Source organism: Ovis canadensis, chromosome 1 (genome assembly GCF_042477335.2).
Source record: "Ovis canadensis isolate MfBH-ARS-UI-01 breed Bighorn chromosome 1, ARS-UI_OviCan_v2, whole genome shotgun sequence".
Lineage (NCBI taxonomy): Eukaryota > Metazoa > Chordata > Mammalia > Artiodactyla > Bovidae > Ovis > Ovis canadensis.
In genome coordinates this window covers 158,707,340-158,731,038 of record NC_091245.1, presented here as the reverse complement: position 1 = coordinate 158,731,038, position 23,699 = coordinate 158,707,340, and the positions used below count along the sequence as shown (strand labels likewise).

The 23,699-nt window shown below is 34.9% G+C and overlaps 1 protein-coding gene across 1 annotated transcript in view; it reads right to left on the bottom strand.

Annotated features, from left to right (window-relative positions):
• CHMP2B (charged multivesicular body protein 2B) overlaps window positions 1-23,699 on the bottom strand; it is a 31,633-nt gene continuing 7,934 nt past the window's right edge. Inside the window, exons 2-6 of the mRNA XM_069578795.1 lie at window positions 14,015-14,106; window positions 9,852-10,046; window positions 6,103-6,205; window positions 2,118-2,224; window positions 1-1,919 (exon numbers count right to left, since the gene is read on the bottom strand). Of these exons, the coding sequence (XP_069434896.1) occupies window positions 1,809-1,919; window positions 2,118-2,224; window positions 6,103-6,205; window positions 9,852-10,046; window positions 14,015-14,106 (608 nt within the window). The 3' untranslated portion in view covers window positions 1-1,808. The remainder of the gene's footprint in view (window positions 1,920-2,117; window positions 2,225-6,102; window positions 6,206-9,851; window positions 10,047-14,014; window positions 14,107-23,699) is intronic.

The following is a 23,699-nucleotide window of genomic DNA, read 5'->3' as shown; positions in this document are numbered from 1 at the left end:
TTTCATGTGAAACCACCAATTATTAGATTTATTCCATTCACAAGCATCAGTTCTATACCAACTGCTAGTTCTTAAACAGACATATAAACAGCATTGTTATCTAATTTTTCCTTCCAAGAAAGTAATAAAAATCATTCTTTTGAAAAATTACCAGATATGCATAAAACTTTTAACTTTAGCAGAAATCAAAAATAGAGTAAAAGAGATAAGGGGGAAAAAAAACATAACAGCAATAAATCTTTATTGAGGTTTTTTTTAAACAAAATAATTTTAAAAACAAAAAACCCCACATGTAAACAAGAAAGTAAATAAAGGTAGTTGGCATTATTATGTACATCCAAGAATCAAAACAAGTCCTGTGTTAACATTCCATAATCAAGTAAAATGTTTTGACCCATCAATGCTCAGGGTACCTGTATTTAATGTCATCAATAATGAAATCTTATCTTTGAACATTATAAAATGGTTTATGGATTATAAAGTTTAGGTTTTCATTTTTCTCATCAATCCTTATGCCATATGTCCACTAGTCCTAAAATGTATTTATGTTGTCCATATTAGTCCAAAACATTCATTGTCCCAAATTAACCAGGTTACAGTTATTTGATCTCCTCCAGAAGAGTTTTTAAAGGGTGGGATGTACTAAAATCCATATATGACAACATCATTTTTCAAAGCTAACGTAATTCTAAATTCTATCTAATCTGCCATGTCTTCATTTCTTCTCACTTTCTATACATACATTAAATAACATAGCAACTTTACCTTAAAAAATGCAGTTAATACATTAATACACATTCAGGCAGCAATTTCTGACAAAGTTGTAGTTTATTTACCAAGAAAAAAATGTTAATTTTTAAAATTTAGGTTGAGTACTGTCTTAGTAGTGTTACTTAATTGAGAACGATGGCTTCATCAAACCCCAATGAGGGTTTGATATACACATTAATACAATTCAAAACTAAAGAGATTCAATTATAATTCATATGGAAGAAATCTTCTCAGTTCTGGAAGAAAGACCAAAATATATTGTTTTATTAATATAAAATGTTATTAATTCAGTGTCTGTTTTTGCTAATTATATTTAATTCACTTTATAAGCTTTAAAAAAAAGTGCCTGGCTAATTTTTGCAAGAGGCTTCAATTTGAGTTTAAAATGTAGTTCTTTTCTGTCAGTTAAAATAATTTAAAGATGTGCACAATATGTTTGTACTGTTTAAGGCAGGTGCCAAGCACATTTTCAAAGGTAATAAACTTACCAAGTAGAATGTTCTCCCAAAGGAAAAGAAAAGAAAAGCTCATAACTGTTTTTGTTTAAGACAGATGTTCAAATAGCACTCTTCTTTTAGGTGACTTAAAAATAATTTGACAGCTGAACCGCCTATGGTCATAACACATATCACTTACAAAGGACAAGTAACAGACACAAAATTAATGGTACTTTTAATATTCTTACAAGTCTCTTTAAGTTGGTGCCTCATGGCTTTAACAAGATTTGTATTCTGTGTAAAAAGATTCAGAACATAAATACACTAAGGAATGAATATAATTCCTCTATGCCATGCAGAAAAGAAGTCAACATTTTACACATCATCACTCTCAAAGAGTTCTAATTAAAATCCAAACTGTTCCCATTTTTGCATCATTGTCATTCTTTGGCAAAAGATTCAAAATAGCCATGGGTTAGGAAAAACTGTTTACTCATGGTCTTCATTTCTGCAAAATAAATGTGCTTTGTAAAAGGAATCTTCACTCTGCCTGGTTTATACTAAATAATTATAATAGGCAAAATATAATGGCTTTTTAAATTAATCTACTCCTAAAGCTTTGAGTTGCCGTTCAATCTCTTCATCGGAGATTGTAGACTTTGAAGTAGAGGCAGATGGTAAGCTTCGGGCAGCTGATGGAGCTTTGGCCATCTACATTAAAGAGAGAAAAAGAGAAAAAAAAATGTATTAACAAACTTTCGGGTTAGGACATAAAGGATATGCTGCAAGAGGTGTAATTTACTTTTCAAACAGATATTAAAAAACATACATCTAACATAAAGGAAACCTTAACATAATGAAGTGAAGAGAAAGTATTTCCATCTGAGAGAATAGGACATTCGTTCATACCTTTCCAGAGATTTCAATTCCAATTTCATCAAGAACTTGATTCACAATGTCTTGGCTTTCTTCTTCATCATCAGAGGCATCAAAGATGTCATCAAGTGTGTCATTGACTTGAAGGGAGAAGAGGAAACAAAGCAGTTACTTTCAAACAGATTTCAGGTTAGGTTTATATTTTTAGAAAAAGGCCCAGCAATGTAATTTACACAGTGCAAATAAAATCTATGAATAGATGGAGAAAAGTAAATACCTTAGATAGTTTACACTTAAGGAGAACAGAAAAAAAAAAAAAAACCAGATTCTGATAAATGGAAAGGTGAATGATTATAAAAGTTTCAAATGGAAGAGACGACGCCCATCTGGAAGGAAGAAATACTTGAGATGGTCACTGAAGGACATGCAGAGATACAGTAGCATGAGCAAAGTCACAGTGGAAAGCAACAGGGATACATGTAAGGAAGAGTAAGTTCTTCTGTTTGACTATGTAAGATGTATAAATGCAAAGGGGTTGGGAAGGAAAGAATTTTAAAAACTGGCCTATGATTGTTATTAACATGATCACTGGGGAAGGTCCCAGAGGAAGAAAGACAAGTAACCTAGCCTGATCTCACGTAAGCACCCTGCTAACTGGTTGTCCAGTAAACCGACTAATATTTGCCAGCAAGAGAGTCCCTGTTTATGAACTTAGCAGGCTGTTTTTGTTTTAGGATTGTTGTAGCTACAACCTATGGGTTTATATCTATGAGTTCTTTGAAAAGAACATATAAGATAGGTGACCACCTGAAGTATAAATATATTTCCTACACTTTGTAAATGTTCTGTTGAACATGAAATAAGCAAACAGATTAGACATATCATCTATGATGCTTATGTCTGTTACGGGAAGAAAAGATTTGGCGAGTCATTTCGGATGGCCCCACCCCTCTCCCTGTTCTGCATGAGTATCTTAACAGCTTGTATCCTTGACATTGCTAATAAAGCTTGATATTGATTAAGATCTCTACTGAGCATTGTTTGATAATTTTGATTTTTTTGTGTTAGTTTAATAGTATAAAATCAACTGGAAAAAGCTAAAGAGCTTAAGACCAAAAAAAAAAAAAAAAAGGAACACCATCTCTGAAGAAGTAAAGTGAATGCTAAACTTTTATTTAGAATCTCAGTTCTTACACTTAGTAACTGGCCCACTTTATGGGAAGTCACTTTACCACTATGGGCCTCAATATTTGCATTGAGAAAAGAAAGGGGCTTGACCTGAAAATTGTCTTTGATTTATGATGTGGGACTTTATTTTTGTAGTCAGAAAAGTGTCACTATGGGAATCTGATCAGCATGCTCAGAAGTAAGCCTCCAGAAAAATTATTTAGCAGTGATACTCAGATGGTAGTGAAGTAACAAGGGCTGTAGGGAGTCCAGGTTAGAGTTAATAAGGGCCGGAATGAAAAACTACTCACAGAAAAAAATGAAAGAAGAGGATAGAGAAGCAGCACCAGAATGGTATAATCAGGATTAGCAGAGAAAAATGTTTTCAGGAAAAGTGTTAACAAAATTAAAGATGTAATAAAAATTTCCCAAAGATCTTGTTTCCAAAACCTGAATGTGAACAAGCATTGGAACAACACTGTAAAATATAAATTCTAATTTGAAAAAGATATGTCCATCTAAACCTTGTATTTATCTCTGGATGAAAATACTAATGTTAATACACTTTACTGAAAAAAATGAGTCACCACCAATAACTACTATTCTTTCAGACTTGCAAATTACTAAAAAACAAATGAGAACAACAGTGATAGACACGAATTTTAAATACAGGCTTATTGATTCTCTTCATTATGGCTTAATGGAATATTTAATTCCTCCACTAAGATCTGCTCACACCTGTGCCATCATTGGAATCCACATAAACATGTTAGATACTATGATCATTATATAAATGGCAATTCTCTCAGTCACTAAGAATTCACTAATGATGTTTTTGAAAAATTATATTTTTAAAAGTAAAAGTGAAACCTAAAGAATTTTTGAAACTGTCAGACATACGCATGCGTGCTCAGTCATGACTGACACTTTGTATTCCCATGAAAGAGCCCATGAGGGGCCTCTATCCAGAGAATTCTCCAGGTAAGAAAACTGGAGTGGGTGGCCATTCCCCTCTTCTCCAGGAAGTCTTCCCAACCCGGGGATCAAACCCAGGTCTCCTGTATTACAGGCAGATTCTTTACCATCTGAGCCATCATGGAAGCCCCAAGAATACTGGAGTGGGTATCCATTCCCTTCTCCAGGGAATCTTACTGACCCAGGGATGGAACCCGGGTCTCCCGCATTGCAAGCAGATTCTTTACCATCTGAGCCACCAAAGAAGCACAGTGTTGTTAAACCACAGAAGGAAAATAGATACTCTGAAATAAAATACTAGGACTATCGTGAATTTAGTAATCCTAGTAATTTAGATACTACTTTATACAATAAATGCTGTCAAATTAAAATGCTAGGAGATAAACAACAGCTAAACTGACATATCCCTATACAGCTGTAAAATAGTTAGACAATATCTTTGTGAAACGATGCTAGTTTTGACATATTATACAAGTAACAATTCAATGTATTATACAAGTAACAATTCAATGTTGACCAGGGTGCTGTGAAGGGTCACTCATTTGTTATCGATGAAATAAAGATTGGATAGTCCTTCTGAAATAATCTGGTAGTTTGAACCAAATTGGGAATCCCTTGGACAGGAAGGAAATCCAACCAGTCCATCTAAAGGAAATCAGTCCTGAATATTCATTGGAAGGACTGATGCTGAAGCTGAAACTCCAATACTCTGTCCACCTGATGCGAAGAACTGACTCATTTGAAAAGACCCTGATGCTGGAAATGATTGAAGGCGAGAGGAGAAGGGGACGAGAGAGGATGAGATGTTTGGATGGCATCACCGACTCAATGGACGTGAGTATGAGTAAACTCTGGGAGTTGGTGATGGACAGGGAGGCCTGGCATGCTGCAGTCCATGGGGTCACAAAGAGTTAGACACGATTGAGTAACTGAACTGAACTGATGAACCAAAAGTCTTATAAAAGTTAACAGTCTAAGAACACTGAAGAAATTCAGACAAAGATATTACAGAAACATATTTATCAAAAGACTGTCAAATAAACTGAACATTTTAAAACAACCTTACCAATATAAGAATTGTTCAATAAATTAGGATATATTGATGTTATATAATATTAAATCCATTTTATATAACAGAAAATTCAAGGTTATGAGGTCATCTTTATGTTATACTACTATGTTTTTAAAGGCAAGATAAGATTCAAAATCATCTATGTTATCTCACTTTATAAGATATAGAAAAATACAGGAAAGAAATAATATTAACACTATAGCTGGTATAATGATAAATTTGTTTATAGCCTTATTCCTCTTATTCCTCATAGTTCTACCACAGTGTGTAGTTTATACTCAATAAGAAGAAAATTAAATATTAAATTTAGATTCTGGAAGGGGAAAAAGAAAAAAGAATGAAAAAGCTCCATTATCTCTACCTGTAATATAAACAGATCTTCTAGAGTATGAAATATATATCTTCTATAATATGAAAAAATATATCTTCTATATATTTATAGATCTTCTACAGTATGAAATAGTCAACACAACTCTTAAATTATCTAACTTATACTAGGAAGCGTTGTTTTAGTCACAAGTTGGTTTTGTTTCTCTAATCTATAAAGTAAAACTGCTGAGGCCAAATAGCACAGAAATATGGCATCACATATTTTACATTTTTCTCTCAGCGAAATGTTAACAGAATTTTGAGCCTTACACAGAAACTTGATGAAATTCCAATACAGTTGTCTATTTAGAAGGGAGCTGCATCATTTCTTTTCTCATTTGTGTCTTCATGGGTGAGAATATGAGGTTGTTGGTAAATAAACTTTCTAATTGAAAGATGAAAAAACAAAATTTCATTACAAGTGATTACACTTACTCATTTCTTCAGTCATTTCCATTTTCATGTTTTCCTTCTGGAAATTCTGCATTGTTTGTAAAGTCTTTTGTGGATCCATCTTCTTGTTTACTGCCTGCATTGTCTTTAAATATATGAAAAGATTCATGTTACGTACATAATTATGAAATTTTACTATGGAATAAGTCCAAAGGAAACACATCAATAAAGGTAGATTTTTTTTTAAAAGATAACCATTCTGCCATAATCAAACATGAAAGTGTTAATATTATTAAAAAAAAATTAAACTACTCATTTGGAAACCATCTGCTTAACATTTATATAATAAAGACCACTGTGGAAAAACTTATCTGAACAATAGGCAAAAAATTATGCAATAAAAAAATACTGCTAACAAAATCCATTGCTACTCATATAGGAAAACTACATTTGCCTATTATGTGGCAAGCAGGTAATGTCTAAATTTTTTTAAAAAATTAACTTTTTTCCAAAAATTTTCATGTCTGAATTAAAGGACACTTATTTAATTTAAAACCATGATTTCAAGAAATGATAAAAACATTGAGCTTTGCAAAAAATATGTGAACATTTTATATTCACAACTAATTTAATTAAAACAAATTAATGATATCAAGTATGGCCAAAATATTTTATATATTATTATCATATATGTATCTGGGTATATGTGTTTATTGTATGTGTGTTACATAAGATATGTCAGTTCAAAGATAGAGAACAAACAGTCTTTTATGCATGCTGCAGCCAAAGTAATTTTTTCAAATACAAGACTGTACCCTCCCATCCCCCACCAGCTCACACGTACCTCATTCTCTAGGGGCTTTGCATTGTTCTTAGCATTGAAAACTCAATTCCATAAACAGACCAAACATCCTAACCCTGCCTAACAAGCCAGTCACATTCTGCACCACTGCCCTCTAGGTACACTGACCTTCTATTTCCTTAACTGTACTGTGTTCCCTCCCACCACAGGACCTCTGCATATACTGTCCCTCTGCTGGAATGCTCTTCTTCACTTGCTTTCACTATAAATACTTCAGATTTTAGTTTCCCACCTTAGGGCAGCAGTTTCTGACACCCTAGGTTAGAATAGATATTCTTGTTAAATCCTACTCACTACAGATAAAAGTTTTATGTATTGGTGTAAATTATATGACTTTATTTGCAAATTACAGTACTTTTACAAAAATATACTAATAACAACTACAAGGCTGACAGTGATAACAGAGCAGCTAATGCTGATATATATTATTTCTGTGTGCCAGGCACTGTTCTAAGCACTATATGTATTCAATATAATATTTAAAGTTAAATACATTAAAACCTAACAAGTCTTTATATGCTAGGTATTACCATTTCCTCTCTATTACAAATGAAGGATGAAGAGCTTGTCGAGATCACACAGCTATCAAGTAAGATATGAACCCAAGTAATCTGACTCCAAAGCCCATGTTTCTAATCATCGAATTAAAGGGAAAAAAAGTAAAAAGTGTTAGTCAGTCAGTCATGTCCAATTCTTTACGACATCATGGACTGTGGCACGCCAGGCTCCTCTCTCCATTGACTTTTCCAGGCAAGAATACTGGACTAGGTAGCCATTTCCTTCTCCAGGGAATCTTCTTGACCCAGGACTGAACCCGGGTCTCTTGCATTACAGACAGATTTTTTACCATGTGAGCCACAGGGAAGCCCAATCACTGAACTAAAACTACCTCTCAAATGGGATGCTTTGTAAATAGACTTTAGTCAGCACTTGCCTGGTTATGCTTCCCATTTCATCCCCATCACTTTTTATAGTTCCTACTTAGAGGACCTAAACAAATATTTCTTGAATTAACAAATTTTTAAGAAATTTAAGTGAAAATTCTAATTTGTACATTGTTATATGGCAGGACCACATTAGGTATGTTTTCTTCCCCTATCACTTGCAGAAAATTGCAAAATGAGTTGTCTTCTTCCTCAACATTATTAAAAGGTTATCCAGCTCTGGTGTGTGATCTTAAGATAGGACCTTATCTTCAAATTAGACAGATATTTAGTCCTATCGATTTGTAAAACCAAAAAAGGAAAACAAAGTTTTTCTGCTCTTAACCATGCATTTCCACTGTAAATGACTAAGATCCATTAAAAGTAAGGAAACTGACCGAATAAGCTTTATTCAGAATAGACAGCTCTGAAACAATCTGTTTCTTAAGGAACACAGCGTGCCACTGTACTTACTGTACATAAAATGGACACATTCCATTTCATGTGTTCTGTGGTCTAAAAGGCAATTTTAGTCAATCCTCATTATTTCTGAATTCCTTATTTGTGAATTTGCCTACTCACTAAAATGTATTTGTAACCTCAAGTCAATACCTGCAGGACTTTTATGCTCGTTTGTGGACATGCACAGAGTGGCATCAAGTTTGAGTGGCCCAACAAGCATAATTCCAGCTTAGGTCTCCCAAGATGACACCCTGCCGTCTTGACTTAGCACTAATAATGTAAATCAGTGTCATCTTTGTGGTCTATTTTTTCCCTTTTGGTTGGTGATTTCACTGTTTAAAATGCTCCCCTAAGCATAGGACTGAAGTATGGTCTACACAAGTTAACAACAACTGTGATCAAAGGCTCACAGGAACCTAACCCTCCATTTCCCCTAGGAACAATGGTTCGATACTCCCTAATTCAGTGTTCCTCAAACTTTATAGAATGTAATTACTGCAAATAATGAGAAGTAATGGTTATGGACTATTTTCCTAATATATATAACCCTATACTTTCTCTCCTCTGGGTTAATCTTTTCTTTTTGTTCTTCATATTCATGCTCTTTCTTCCCTTTATTTAAAGCCTGATGATAATTTTGGTCTTCCAGAAAGTCTTTCACTTCAGTCTATTCAAGGATCTGTGCAGTTCACTGAAACATGGAGAACAGAATGTTGTAGAGCGTAAGCTTCCTTTTTAGCACATCTCAACCTTCTCCCACCGCCAAAATGAACTATGTAATATATGTGAGAGCAGAGCCTTTGTCTTGAACTTCTTCTGGTCTCTCACAGTTCTTAATACACAGCAAAGAGCTCACTATTAAATGTCTGAAAGGCTCACAGTCTTTTAAGTTCTACAGTAAAATCATTAAGTTTTTTTAATCTAAGGACTGTAAGTTAAACTTACATTCCTGATAAAATGAACTGATAAATTCTTCTGAAAATATTCATACAACTTTCTGACAACTTCATGAAAATGAATCAAGAGGAAACTATAATCCAAATTATTATATCAGAATATATAGCATATGAAATAAGAAGCCCCAAAATCTTTTTAAAATTTAAGGAAAAAAAAAACTAAATAATGTTTTAAGTCAATTAAAAAAATTTAGACATTACATGTAGTCTTGGAAGAGTGGAAGTGCCTAAAACAAAAATTTTATATAAAACAAATTGATAAAAAGCCTAGAGATGTTTATTTGAACTGTGTTTAATTATAACTCATTTGATTAAAAATTACAAAGATTCTATACCATATATATGTTATTTTTATAATATGTAGCCTACCAGGCTCCTCCCTCCATGGGATTCTCCAGGCAAGAGTACTGCAGTGGATTGCCATTTCCTTCTCCTATATATATATATATATATATATATATATATATATATATATATATATATAATACACACACATATAAGAGAGGGAGCTTTAAATCTAATTTGAATGCTGATATTTAAACGTCTCAGATGAAATCACAAGCTATGGATATAAAGGTTTCCACTTACTTTTGCTGTAGTAGACATGGCTCCTGCCATCTTCATCTGAGAATTCATCACTTTTGTTTGTGTGGACATGGAAGTGACTTTTGAACTTACAGCAAAAGTTCTTGTTTTCTGTTTCCTTAGATGTACAAGCTGCTTGGCTAAAACTCTGCAAGCTTCTTTATTACCAATCTTGGCCATTTTCTTAATTTCTAATTCCTATCAGAGGAAATAAAAAGAAGGCATAGATCATAAAAGGGGGAGTCCTCAGTGATTTGAGAAGAACAGACTGAGCATATACATTATACCCTTTCACCTGATTATTAAGAGGGTTTTACAAAGTCATACAAATAGTCATTTGAGAGGGCAAACTGTTTTACATGTTTATATGGATAAGATGGAACTAGTACTGTGTTCTACACATACAAAGCAAGTCTACAAAACAGTGCTCACATAAAGCCAAAAAGAAAACTTAAAAACTCAATCCAAAAGTAGGTAGGAAAAAAAAAAATCAAACGAGGAATTGGTAGAGGATAGCAAAGAAAAAAAAGAGAGTACAGTGGCAGATCTGAAGCTAGTAATACAGACAACTATCTTCAATGAAAAGGTCCATTTACTATGTTAAGTAAGAGACAGACTGGCAAATTAGATGTTGTTTAGTTGCTAAGTCGTGTCCGATTCTTTGTGACCCCATGGACTGTAGCCTGCCAGGCTCCTCTGTCCATGGGATTCTCCACACAAGAATACTGGAGTGGGTTGCCATTTCCTTCTCAGAACATAAAAATATATGCTATCTCAAGAAAACAACTTTAATTAGCAAAACAAAGCTAAATAAAACTAAGTAAAAGGCTAGACAAACATATTCTATATAAATACTTGGTAAAATCTGGAAATTTGGAGTGGTTACATTAACTAGATTAAAAAAAAAAGAAAGAAAGAAAAGGGAATATTACCAGAATAAAAGGGGGCATTTCATAACAAAGGAATTAATACATAAAGATGTCAAACTAATCCTAAATGTGTATGCATCTAAAACAGCGCTTCCAAATTTATTAAGTGCAACTGATACAACTGAAAGGAGAAACAGACAAAGACACAAGTAGCATAAGGGACATCAACAACTCCTTTCTTAAGTACATTGCTGTATTTTAGGGCAAGTGGACAGAAAAACTATAAAGATACAGATTCACAAAAGCATTATCAACAACTTGGTCTAACCAACATTCACTAAAAACTCCATCACCAACAGCAGAATACTCTTTGCAAGTGCACATTAAAAAAAAAAAAAGGAATTACCAAAAATATACCACATTCTGGATCAGAAAACAAGGCTCAACAAAAATAAAAGGATTGGAATCCTACAAGTATGATCTCTAACTGGAGTGAAATTAAACTAGAAAGCAGTAAGAAAAATAAGAAAGGAAAATAACAAGCAGAAATTAGGCAACATGGTTCGAAATAAGTCATGCAAGAATTGATGCTTTCCAACTGTAGTACTGGAGAAGACTCTGGAAGGTCCCTTGGACAACAAGGAGATCAAACCACTTAATTCTAAAGGAAATCAACTCTGAACATTCATTGGAAGGACTGATGCTGAGGCTGAAGCTCCAATACTTTGGCCACATGATGCAAAGAGTCAACTCATTAGAAAAGACCCTGATGCTGGTAAAGATGGAGGGCATGAGGAGAAGGGGGAGATAAGAGGATGAGTTGGTTGAATGGCATCACTGACTAAATGGACATAAGTTTGAGCCAACTCTGAGAAACAGTGGAGGACAGGCAAGCCTGGTGTGCTGCAGTACATGGGGTCATGACAATAATAATAGAAAAAAAAAATCACAGGGGAAATGGGATAATATTTTGAACTTAATAAAATAAAAATGCACATATCAAAATGCATGAGTTGCTGTAAATACAGTTCTTAGAAATTTAAAGTGTTAGAGTTTACATTTAGAAAAACTGAGTATCTAATAGGCTTCAAAATAGAGAAAGAAGAAAAAAAGCAGAGAAAATAAAACACAAAGTATATAAAAGGAAGAAATATATAAACAAGAGAAGAACTCTATAAACTAGCAAGGAAAAAATACAGAAAATTAATGAGATCAAAAGCTTTTTCTTTTACAAGAAATTGATCAAATTGATAAACCACTGCCAATTAGAAGAGAGAGAAAAACAGACAGAGAATACACAAATGACAAATACTGAAAATGCAGAGGAGGGCATCACTTAACAACCAGAAGATGTTAAAGAATAGTAAGAAAATATTATAAACACAATGTTATTACATTTTAAAATTTAGTAGAGATGAACAAATTATTTGACAGATGTGCACTACCAGACCTCATTCAAAACGTAGAAAGCTTGATCCATTTGATACCTATTTTCTAAAAATTGCAAATTTTAGAATTTAAAAATCTAGCCACAAAGAGATTTCTGTTAAGTTCAAACATCTATCCGCAAAGAAAACTTCACTCCTAATGACTTTACTGATGAAACCGATCAAACATTTAAAAAAGAAATACACAGACCCTTCCAGTAAATGAAACAGAAAGGGAAACTAGCCAACTCATGCTTTAAGGTCAGCAGTACTCTGATGTTAAACTACATAAGGATACCACACAAAAACATAACTACAAATTAATAGTTTTTATGATCAGAGATACTAATATTCTTATGAAAATTTCAACAAATTAAAATAAAATATTTTTTTAAAAATTCATCACTACTAAGGAAGTTTATCCCAATAGCAAAAGTTTGATTCAACTTTGGAAAATCATCAGTTATGTAATTCACTATACAAACAGACTAAAGAAGAAAAACTACATAATTATCATCTCAATAGATGCAAAAAAAGACAGCACTTGACAAAATTAGTCCCTGATAAAAACTCTCAACAACTAGATAAAGGAACTTCAACCTGAGAAAGGGCCTCTACAAAAAGCCTATAGCTAGTATACTTAATGATAAAAGGATGAAAAATTTTATTTACACAGATGACATGATTGCCTATGTAGAAATCTAATAGAACCTACAAAAAGGCTACTCGACTAAGTGAGTTGAGGAAGGTTACAGAATAAAAGATCAATGCACAAAAAAAATGAATGTATTTCTATATACCAACAACAAAAAATATCAGAAATATGAAGAAAGTAGCACAAGATCAGTATAACCCTGAAATGACCCGGGAAATGACCCAAATGTTCATTAGCTGGTAAATGGATAGTCAAATTTTGCAATGTCCACACAAGGGAATAACAGTCATCAGTAGAAATGATGATACATGTAATGACACTGATTAAGCTCAAAATAATTATGACTGAAAGAAGCCATAAAAAAGTGAAATCACTTTAAGATTTCATTTATATAAAATTCTTGAAAATGTAAAATCTACAATGACAGACTAGTGTTTGCCTAACTGAGGAGGACACAGGGAGAAAGGGGATGGGTAGAAGCGATCACAAAGGGAATAGGAAACTTTTGGGGATGATGGATATGTTCATTACCTTGACTGTAGTAATGGTTTCATGAGTTAATACATATATCAAAATGTGTCAAATTATTTGCTTTAAACATGGACAATCAATTGCATGTCAACTATACCTCAAGCATGTTTGTTTTTAAAAATGTTTTAAGCAATATACATTTAAAAACATAACAGAAAAATACTTAAAGATAGCCAATCTATTTTAAAAGTATATTCATTATCAAAGACATTGTCAATAACAGTTAAAATATAAAGTAAGACACCCCATTGGTTAACAGAGTTATTTTCTTGCAACCCTCTCTTGTTTTTTTTTTTTAATTAATTAATTTATTTTTAACTGGAGGATAATTGCTTTACAATACTGTGTAGATCTCTTGTCTTCTAGGACTATTTTATCTTTGCTGTTGATTGAGAAGAAGATGGCTGTTTTGAGCAATATTTCTTCCTAGGCATTTATGTCTTTCACAAACAGAAGAATAATTTGATTTTATATTCAGCAGAATAAAGACTCCTGATAAAAATCAGGAGAATGACATAGTAAACAAAGGTAACCAGAAATTGCAGGAAGGTATTAAATGCCATTTCTTAGTAAAGTAAATCACTTACCACCTGCCATGTGTCTGTTTCCTAGTTAGCTAATTACTCCAACACTGACTTCTAAATTTGTTAGAAAAGTTAAACTGAAATTTAATGTTCTACTTACCAGCTGTTTTTCTTGTTTCTCTAAAGCTGCCCGATCTCTGATTATAGCCCTCTGAGTACCTCGTAACTCTCGATTCTGTTCCTTTATTACATCTAAGAGAATCAGAAAAGAAACCTAAATGTATGAATTAAAGATCTTCTTTAATACCACTTAAAATATTGGAATTAGAAACCTCAATTTAAAAAAAATTACAAGATGTTAAATTTTTTGTTTCAATAAACCAAACATTAATCAAATGTTAGAATGAATTATAAATATTGATTATATAAAAAAACACTGAAGTACAAACACATTATAGTCTGAGGTTTAGTCAAAAGAATATATAAATCACACTAAAGTACTCCCTTAGAGAACTGATTATTATACATTGCTTTTATGACATGTATATATATGTCACATGTATGCAAGCGAGTGAGCAAACACACACACACACAACATTTGTCATCTCTTCCCTACTTCAATATTACACGAAATTCCAAAAAGGAAGACAGGCAATGTGTTTACTAAATCTTTTTTTCTACACTATGTCATCATCATTATAACAGAATAAAGAGAAGCAGCCAGCCTTCCAATGAAGCAGACAGGGATTTGAATCACACATCTGCTACTGGATCATTATATGATGGTTTCTTGTAAAGTCAGTTAACACTCTAAACCTCAGTTTCTTATAAAATAAAAATTATCATGGAGGCACAAATAACACTCACAATGACCTGATATATTGTAAGTGCCATTCATTGTTAATGTCTTTCTCATTTATTTCAATTCATGAGGATCCATCAGTCTTACCTTTTGAAGAATTAAAGTATTAGTCTAACTGATTGACCACAATTTAGATTAATTGTTATTAAATAGTGATTACTTCAAAAGATCACAGATATGGATGGTAATGTTTGCCAAACTGTCTCCTCACTGTGAGGAAACTTGCTAAGTACTTCACATAAAGTATGTGATCCCTTCATGGAACACAGTCTTGTCATGGTGAAGGGGGCTTGTGTAACTCAAAAAAGCTACGAACCATGCCATGCTGGGCTACCCAAGAGGGACAAGTCATAGTGAAGTTCTGATGAAATGTGGGCAGCTATTTAAAATCCTAAAAGGTGATGCTGTTAAAGTGCTACAATCAGCATGTCAGCGAAATTGGAAAACTCAGCAGTGGCCACAATTGGAAAAGATGTCTTCATCCCAAAGCCAAAGAATGTTCAAACTACCACACAATCGCACTCACTTTACATCCTAGTAAGGTTATGCTCAAAATTCTTCAATCTAGGCTTCAACAGTATGCGAACCAAGAATTTCAGATGTAAAAGCTGGACTTAGGAAAGGCAGAGGAACCAGAGAGCAAATTCTCAACATTCTGTGGGATCAGAGAAAACAAAGGGATTCCAGAAAAACATCTACTTCTGCTTAAATGACTACACTAAAGCCTTTGACTGTGTGGATCACAGAAAACTGTGGAAAATTCTTAAAAGTGATGGAGTACCACACCATCTTACCTGTCTCCTGTATGAAGAGAAACCTGTATGAAGGTCAAGAAGCAACAGTTAGAAACTTACATGGAACAACTGACTGGTTCAAAACTGAGAAAGAAGTATGACAAGGCTATGTATTGTCACCCTGCTTATTTAACATCTATACAGAGTATCATCAATAGAAATGCTGGGCTGGATAAATCACAAGGTAGAATCAAGACTGCAAGAGGAAATAACAACCTCATATATGAGGATAATACCAAATGGCAGAAAGTGAAAAGGAACTAAAGAGCCTCTTGATAAGGGTGAAAGAAGAGTGAAAAGGCTGGGTTGAAACTCAACATTCAAAAAACTAAGGTCATGACATCTGGTCTCATCACTTCATGGCAAATAGAAGGGGAAAAAGTGGAAGCAGTGACTCCAACCATGAAGTTAAAAGACACCTGCTCCTTGAAAGGAAAGCTATGACAAACATAGTCAGTGCATTAAAAAGCAGAGACATCACTTTGCTGACAAAGGTCTGTATAGTCAAAGCTATGGTTTTTCCAGCAGTCATTTATGGATGTGAGAGTTGGACTGTAATGAAGGCTGAGCGCCAAAAAATTGATGCTTTTGAGTTGTGGTGCTGGAGAAGATTCTTCAGATTCCCTTGCACTGCAAGAAGATCAAACCCGTCAATACTAAAGGAAATCAACTCTGAATACTCATTGGAAGGACTGCTGCCGAAGCTGAAGCTCCACTACTTTGGCCACCTGAAATGAAGAGCCAACTCACTGGAAAAGACCCTGATGCTGGAAAAGATAGAAGGCAAAAGGAGAAGAGGGTGGCAGAGGGTGAGATGGTTAGATAGCATCACAGATTCAATGGACATGAATTTGAGCGAAGTCTGGGAGATAGTGAAGTACAGAGGATCCTGGGGTGCTCCAGTCCAGGGGGTCACAAAAAGTCAGACATGACTTAGCAACTGAAAAACAACAATTGAGAATGACGTTCATAATAATGCCAAAGAGCTGGTTTTTCTATTATTTTATATGTATCAGAAAATATGTGTTAATAAGTTTAAATAACGTGCCCAAGGTCACAAGGTAGTAAGTAGTAATGCCAGATTTGGATCCAAGTTTTGTCTCCTGAATCAGTGGTCTTAATCATTTTACTAGAGCACCTTTTCAGTAAAGAGGTAGAATTTAAAACTACCACCACTACAACAGATAGAAGAGTCTCCTCATTAGATGGCACTGGGAAAACCAGTCAGCTACATGAGAAAAAATAAAGAACTGGACTCCTGCCTCACACCATATATAAAAATTAACTCAAAAGAGAAGAATGACTCAAATATAAGAGCTAAAATCATAAAAGTCTTAGACAAATACATGGGAGTAAATCTACATGATTTGGGTTTTGGCAATAGATTCTTAGGTATGACACTAAAAGCACAAGCAACAAGAGAAAAACACAGATAAAGCAGACTCCACGAAGACTAAAAGCTGTGACTAAAGGGCATTATCAAGCGCAAAGACGATGTAGAAAATGGGAGACTATATACGCCAATTACATATGAGTCTAGAATCCAGAACATATATATATATATATGTATATATACCTCTTACAATTCAAAAACAAAGGACAGCTCAACAAATGAGTGAACACCTTGCACAGACATTTCGCCAAAGAAAATACATAAGTGGCCAACAAATATTTGGAAAAGATACAAAGTATCACTACTCATTAGGGAACTCAGAAACCATTTCCCATCTGCCAAAATGGCTATAAGCAAGAGTCTTCTTCAACACCACAGCTCAAAAACATCGATTCTTCAGTGCTCAGCTTTCTTTTTAGTCTAACTCTCATTTTCATACATGATTACTGGAAAAACCATAGCTTTTACTAGATGGATGTTTGTGGCCAAAGTAATGTCTCTGCTTTTTAATATGCTGTCTAGTTTAGTCATACCTTTTCTTCCAAGGAGCAAGCATCTTCTAATTTCACGGCTGCACTCACCACCTGCAGTGATTTTGGAGGCCCCCAAAATAAAGTCTGTCACCGTTTCCATTGTTTCCCCTCTATTTGACATGAAGTGATGGGACTGTATGCCATGATCTTTGTTTTCTGAATGTTGAGCTTTAAGTAAACTTTTTCACTCTCCTCTTTCACTTTCATCAAGAGGCTTTTTAGTTCTTCTTGTGGGTAGGAATGTAAATTATTTCAGCCATTGTGGATAAAAGTTCAGTGGTTCCTCAAAAGTTGAACATAAAAGTACCAACTCATCTCACAATTTCCCTCCTATTTACCCAAAAGAACTGAAAAAAAAAAGTACCTAAACCATTACTCTACACAAATTCAGCACTATTTAAAATAGTCAAAAGGTGGAAACAACCCAAATGTCATGAACTGCAGAGACAGGGGGCTGGTGAGTCATTGCTTAATGGATACAGGGCTTTATTTTACGGTGATGAAAATGTTTTGGAATTAGAGATGGTGGTTATACACCATTCCGAATGTACTCAATGTTACTGACCTATTCATTTTAAAGTGATTAATGTTAAGTGAATTTCAACTCCATTAAAATAACAGCAAAGCCAGCAACCATTATCTTTTGTAGTGATGGAGCATCACAGCTTATATTCTACACATTTCTTATTGTAATGAAACTTTACTCAGAATAAAAATAACTAATTATACCGAATAATAGGTATATTAAGTGCTTCACAACAACCCCCAAAGGTAGGTACTATCATTTCACTTGTTTCAGAGGCAGGAATTGGTATTTGGTGTATTTGGTGAGGTAATCTGCCTAAGGGAGAAAAAGCGCTAGGCTTCACCCCACAGGCATTCTGATTCCAAAGCCTCTGACTATGAAGCTTGTAGGAAAACAAAAAATAAAGTTATCAAGGACACAATCCTTACAAAGAGAGACAGATATCAACAAATAATACTGTTAAACAGAATGAAAAACATTTCATGTCATTATATAAAATGAACTACAATGACTGAATAAAAGTTAAAAATAAGATGTCAGAGCTCCTATATCCTACTTACAAAACATCTATTTCTCCTCCTCTACTTAGGCTGTTTCTCAATTAAGTTATATTGGTGGACATCTCACACTCAGGATTTACTACAGAGACATTCTATATGTTCCTTACACACAGGAATAGGAAACCATACAATATCTATATAGGAGATGAGAAGAGAGGGAGCTCTCTCCCCTCACTAACTTTCTTCTGGATGGGAAACATGTTTCACTTAAAAAAGAAGGGGATAGTCTGTAGGCAAATATATCTGGGAAATGTTCAAGTTGAAAAAATTTTAAACCAATTTCTTTGCTTCAAGGCTTCTAAGAACATTTAATATACAAAAGTACATTGTCAACCTTTAAGGGAAGAATATGTGGTCAATTATTCTCCAGAGTCATTAAACCAGGAATCCTTTTAAAGAAACCTCTATTAGCATTTCTTGGGTAGAAATGTTTCATGGAGCACTGGCTGGGATCCTATTCTTAAAAAACATGACTTGTTCGTTTGCTACGGCTATTACAACAAACACCATAGACTGGGTGGCAGAAACAGCAGAATTTTATTTTCTCCTAGTTCTGAAGGCTAGAAGTTCGAGATTAAGGTGCTGGCAGGGTTGGTTTTTTCTGAGCCCTCTCCCTTGACATGCAGATAGCCACCTTCTTGTGTCCTCACATGGCCTTTTCTCTGCTATCTTTTCTTCTTATGATAACACTGGTCCTACTGGATTAGGGCTCCACCCTCATGACCTCATTTAACCTGTTATCTCTGTAAAGACCCTGTTTCCAAATACAGTCACATTAGGGGTTGGGGCTTCTACATATGAATTTTAGGTGGACATAATTTAATTAGGTCTACACACATGATGTTTTTCCTCTGCCATCTATAGACTGACACTAAACAAAAGAGCAAAGAAAGCTCTCATTTCCCCATCTTTCAAAACAATCATCAGCCTTGTCCTCACTACTTAAACCTCCTCAATTTCCCTGTTTTGGACGTAGTTCCCCTATCTTGCCCAAGACAATGGATTGGTATGAAAACACTGACCAATTATCCTACTATTTCAAAAGAAAATATGCCCTAAATTTAACACTACAGTATTACAAGTGAACTTTTGGAATATAATCCTTTTGCACACTAAAAACTCCCTGAATTCAACTAAGATAAGATGAAATATTAACATAATGATGACAGTCTTCTAAGGTTACAGAAGTACTGAGCTGAGAGAGAAGCCACCATATTGATAAGTTGAATTGTGACTAGGTAACTGACACAGTGTAAAGCAACTGCTGAAAGCACTGACTGTTGGATCTAGAAAGATCTAGAATGTTATCAATATATATTTTGTCATTACTAAGGTCATATAATGAAAAATTTATATTTGGTCTGTGTCTTGAATTCCTGTCACAGAGCTCCCAAAACCCCTGGAATTTCCTGAGTGATAGAGATGTCTTTTGATCTAAGGAAGTGTACCTCTGGAGAGTTCAGGATGGGGCTGCTTACCAGAAAGTCCAAATGATTGATTAGAAGGTGAGGCCTTTCAACCCCATCCCTCGGGGGAGGGGAGTAGAGCCAGAGACAGGGTTATAAAAACTCTTAAAGAGACTGGTAGAGTTTCCAGGTTGGTGAACATACTGATGTTCTGGGAAGGTAACATGTCCAGAGAGGGCATAGATACTCTGAGCACCACCCCTCACCCCATCCCCCTGCATAGTACCTTGCTTCCATTTAGCTGTTCCTGAGTTGTTTTCTTAGAAATAAACTTGTAATACTAAGTACTTTCTTGAGTTCTGAGAATTGTTCTAGTATGTTTTCAAATCTGAAGAGGGAGTTGGGCTGACACTAGTGTTTACAGCCGGTCAGTCAGAAGTACTGGTGGCAATCTAAGACTTGTGACTGGCCTCTTAAATGAGGACAGTTTTGTGGACAGAGCCCTTAACCTGTGGGGTCTGTGCTAACTCCAAACAGTTGTTAGGATTGAACTAAAGTGCTGGAGACACCCACTTGGTGTCAGAGAATCAGAATAAAGAATAGATATAGCCATCTTTGTTGAAATACAAGTATTATGACATGATCTTTAATAAAACATAATTTAATCAAAATTGTTTGATTTCACTTTTCTTAATTTTATGTAACTATGTGTACCATACTGTCACTGTATATTAGAGAAGGAAAAATAAAGAAAATTAACTACCGCATATTTCACAGCCTATTGTTAATGACCTATTAATATTTAAAGAGTTCTAAGCTATAATCCAAGACCATCTAATGTTACACACTAGACTGTATAAAACAAAACTGTAACACTTTAAAATATATTAAGGTAAGAGAGAAAAGATAGTAAATTTTTTTTTCATATGAGATAATGGGTGTATCCTATGAAACAAATTTTCTTTAAAAACAATTCCTATACTTAACTCATAGTTAATAATTTGGTCTTCAAATAATTCAGAAGGAATAACGTAAGAAAGGTTAGGAGACATTCTTAATGTTCTGAAGTCAAAGTTTATTTCCCATTAAATTTATTTCTTAGTAGGTCTGATTTCTTCCTAAGATTCAGCTCTTTAAGAGCAAGAAGTATATTTTATTCATTTACCTATTTGTATTTACATTTTACTTCATGTCAACCACTATACCAATATATCTGTTAATTGTAATCTAAGGGAGTACAAACATATATATACCAAAATATGAAAGGATTTATCCTATAGCCATAATTTAACAGGTTCTTTAAAAATATGTAATAAAATTTATCGGTTATCAAGAAAGATGGCTAATATTTCAACAATAAAATCTATAGTTATCAAGAAAGATGGGTGACGATTTAGCAATGGCAAAATCTGAGCTATGACAGACTTTATGACATTTTCTACAAAGGAAAAATGGAGTACTGAACTTTCAAACTGTGAAAATGCAGGGATGTGCCTATGGTGTGCTCGCTCTGTTACCACCTGGACATGTCGGAAGGATCCAGGGGCTGCCCCACCCACCATCTTGTCCTCACCCACATCCAGCACAACACTGAGAAAAAGCCACTCAGGCCAGCTCCACCCTGGGCATTAAAGCCTTTCAGGCTCTTCTTATTGAAAAAGTAACACATATGTGTAAGAGTGATAAGATCACTGAGTTAAATTTTGGACTTAAGAAGATACAAACAGACCTAAGGTCATTCTTTGGTTCCCAGTCAATAAGGTTTATCTGATTACCAAGAAAAGAAAAACAGAGAGCCCAAAAATAAAAAGTGAAATATAAAAGGCTCTCCCATGTGATCTAGCTCACTAGAATTTTCTACTGGGTTTGAGTCCAAGGCCCAACTTGAATCATAGTTGTTATTTCTAGACTGTTCATTTCCATACTGTTTGCACATCTGAGGATTAAAGCAAAAAGTAATTACATGCTGCAAATATGAAAAGTGAAAGTCGCTCAGTCGTGTCCTACTTTTTGCGACCTCATGGACTATACAGTCCATGGAATTCTCTAGGCCAGAATACTGGAGTGGGTTGTCTTTCCCTTCTCCAGGGGATCTTCCCAACCTAGGGATCAAACCCAGGTCTCCTGTATTGCAGGTGGATTCTTTACTTGCTGAGCCACAAGAGAAGCCCAAGAATACTGGAGGGGGTAGCCTATCCCTTCTCCAGCGAATCTTCCCCATCCAGGAACTGACCCAGGGTCTCCTGCATTGCAGGGGAATTTTTTTTTTTTTTTTAACCAATTGAACTACCAGGGAAGCCCACTTTTTTCTTTTTTTTTCATCCTTTCAAGTGCCTATATTTTGAGAGAAGGGAGGGAGCTCAAGCTTGCAGTCAGGATTACAGTGCCTCAGGAACACTAAGGCACAACTCATACCACTCAGCTGTGTTTAAGCTGGTCTCCTAGACAGCACCGGCTCTACCGTGTACTGGGTTTGCCACTTTACTGTAAGGTCATGATGGACTTTTTAACTTAACATATACCATATTGTCTGCTTTTAAATGTATTTCTTCAGAGAAAAATCATTTTGATTTATGCAACTGTATTGCCTATCCTGAATCTAACAATCATGTGGATTGAAAAAGGAGCACAAAATGCTTCCACATCCTGCTTTACCATCTCCATGAACTGGCTTTTGGGGATTAAGATCCAAGAGGAAAGGGGGTGTCCTCTTTGCATTTTATGTGCAAGGTCTGCAAGCTAGTATCAGAGGAAATAGTGGCTACTGTGGCACTGGTCCAGTGGGTGAAGGAGTATTAGATAAACTCTGATCATGGCTAGGAACAGAAGAGCTGGGAGCGTGAGTTCAGCTAAAGCTGTCATGGGGAGCTCCACAATGAACAATAAAGGGGGATGAGGTACTGGCCATGTGAGGATATACCATCTCCTTAGGTTGATGAGGAGAAAAAAGAAAACTGCAAAAATGCTACAAACTCAAAGGTTAAGGGCCAAGAAAGAAATACTAATATTAGAGGTCAGTAACTAGAGAATACTGGCTTTGAAAACCAAATTTACAAAGGCAGAAGGACAACAGCAGTGGGAGAGTGGGTGAGAAGAAATCAGAATTTGATATGCAAAGCAAACTTGTTTCTCAGGCTTTGGACATGGTATATCAGAAATCTGAAAGAAAATGTATCACCTAAGTAACCAGTTTTAATACATGGCAAAGAAAAAATAAAAACAAAAAATAAATAAACAACTATGGGAAACAGAAAGGAGAGTCGAGAATCATGCCAACAGCTTTACTCTGTACTTGGTCCAGACAGCCAGGGGTTTGCTTAAAAACCAGGCTGAAGCTGAAAAACTCAGCAGGACTCACTTGAAAGGAAAAGGTGGAACACTAAGAAGAGAACAGGAGTCTAGCCCTATGGTAGCATAAAAGGAAGCAACGAAGAATGCTTTTCCCCCACCAGGAAAGTCTCAAAAGTAACTCAAGCCCTGAGGAACTCATTGAAATGAATTTGTTCATGATTATTAAAATATCAGTGTTCTCAGGAATTTAAGGAAGTTTTAAGATGTCACCTGTGAGCAGATCTTTGGGTCTCATGTGGGTCTCAAAGACACAGCCTTTAGCATGCTCATCAGTAACAGCTTCAGAAAACTGCCAAGGACATTTTTCAGCTTAGATAAGTAAAGGAATGAGTGAAAGAGCCTTTGAAAGAACAGTCTCACAGATAAATGGATGGACTTGAAGGTAGAAAATGGTAGCATGAAAAGAAATACCAGCCTTTG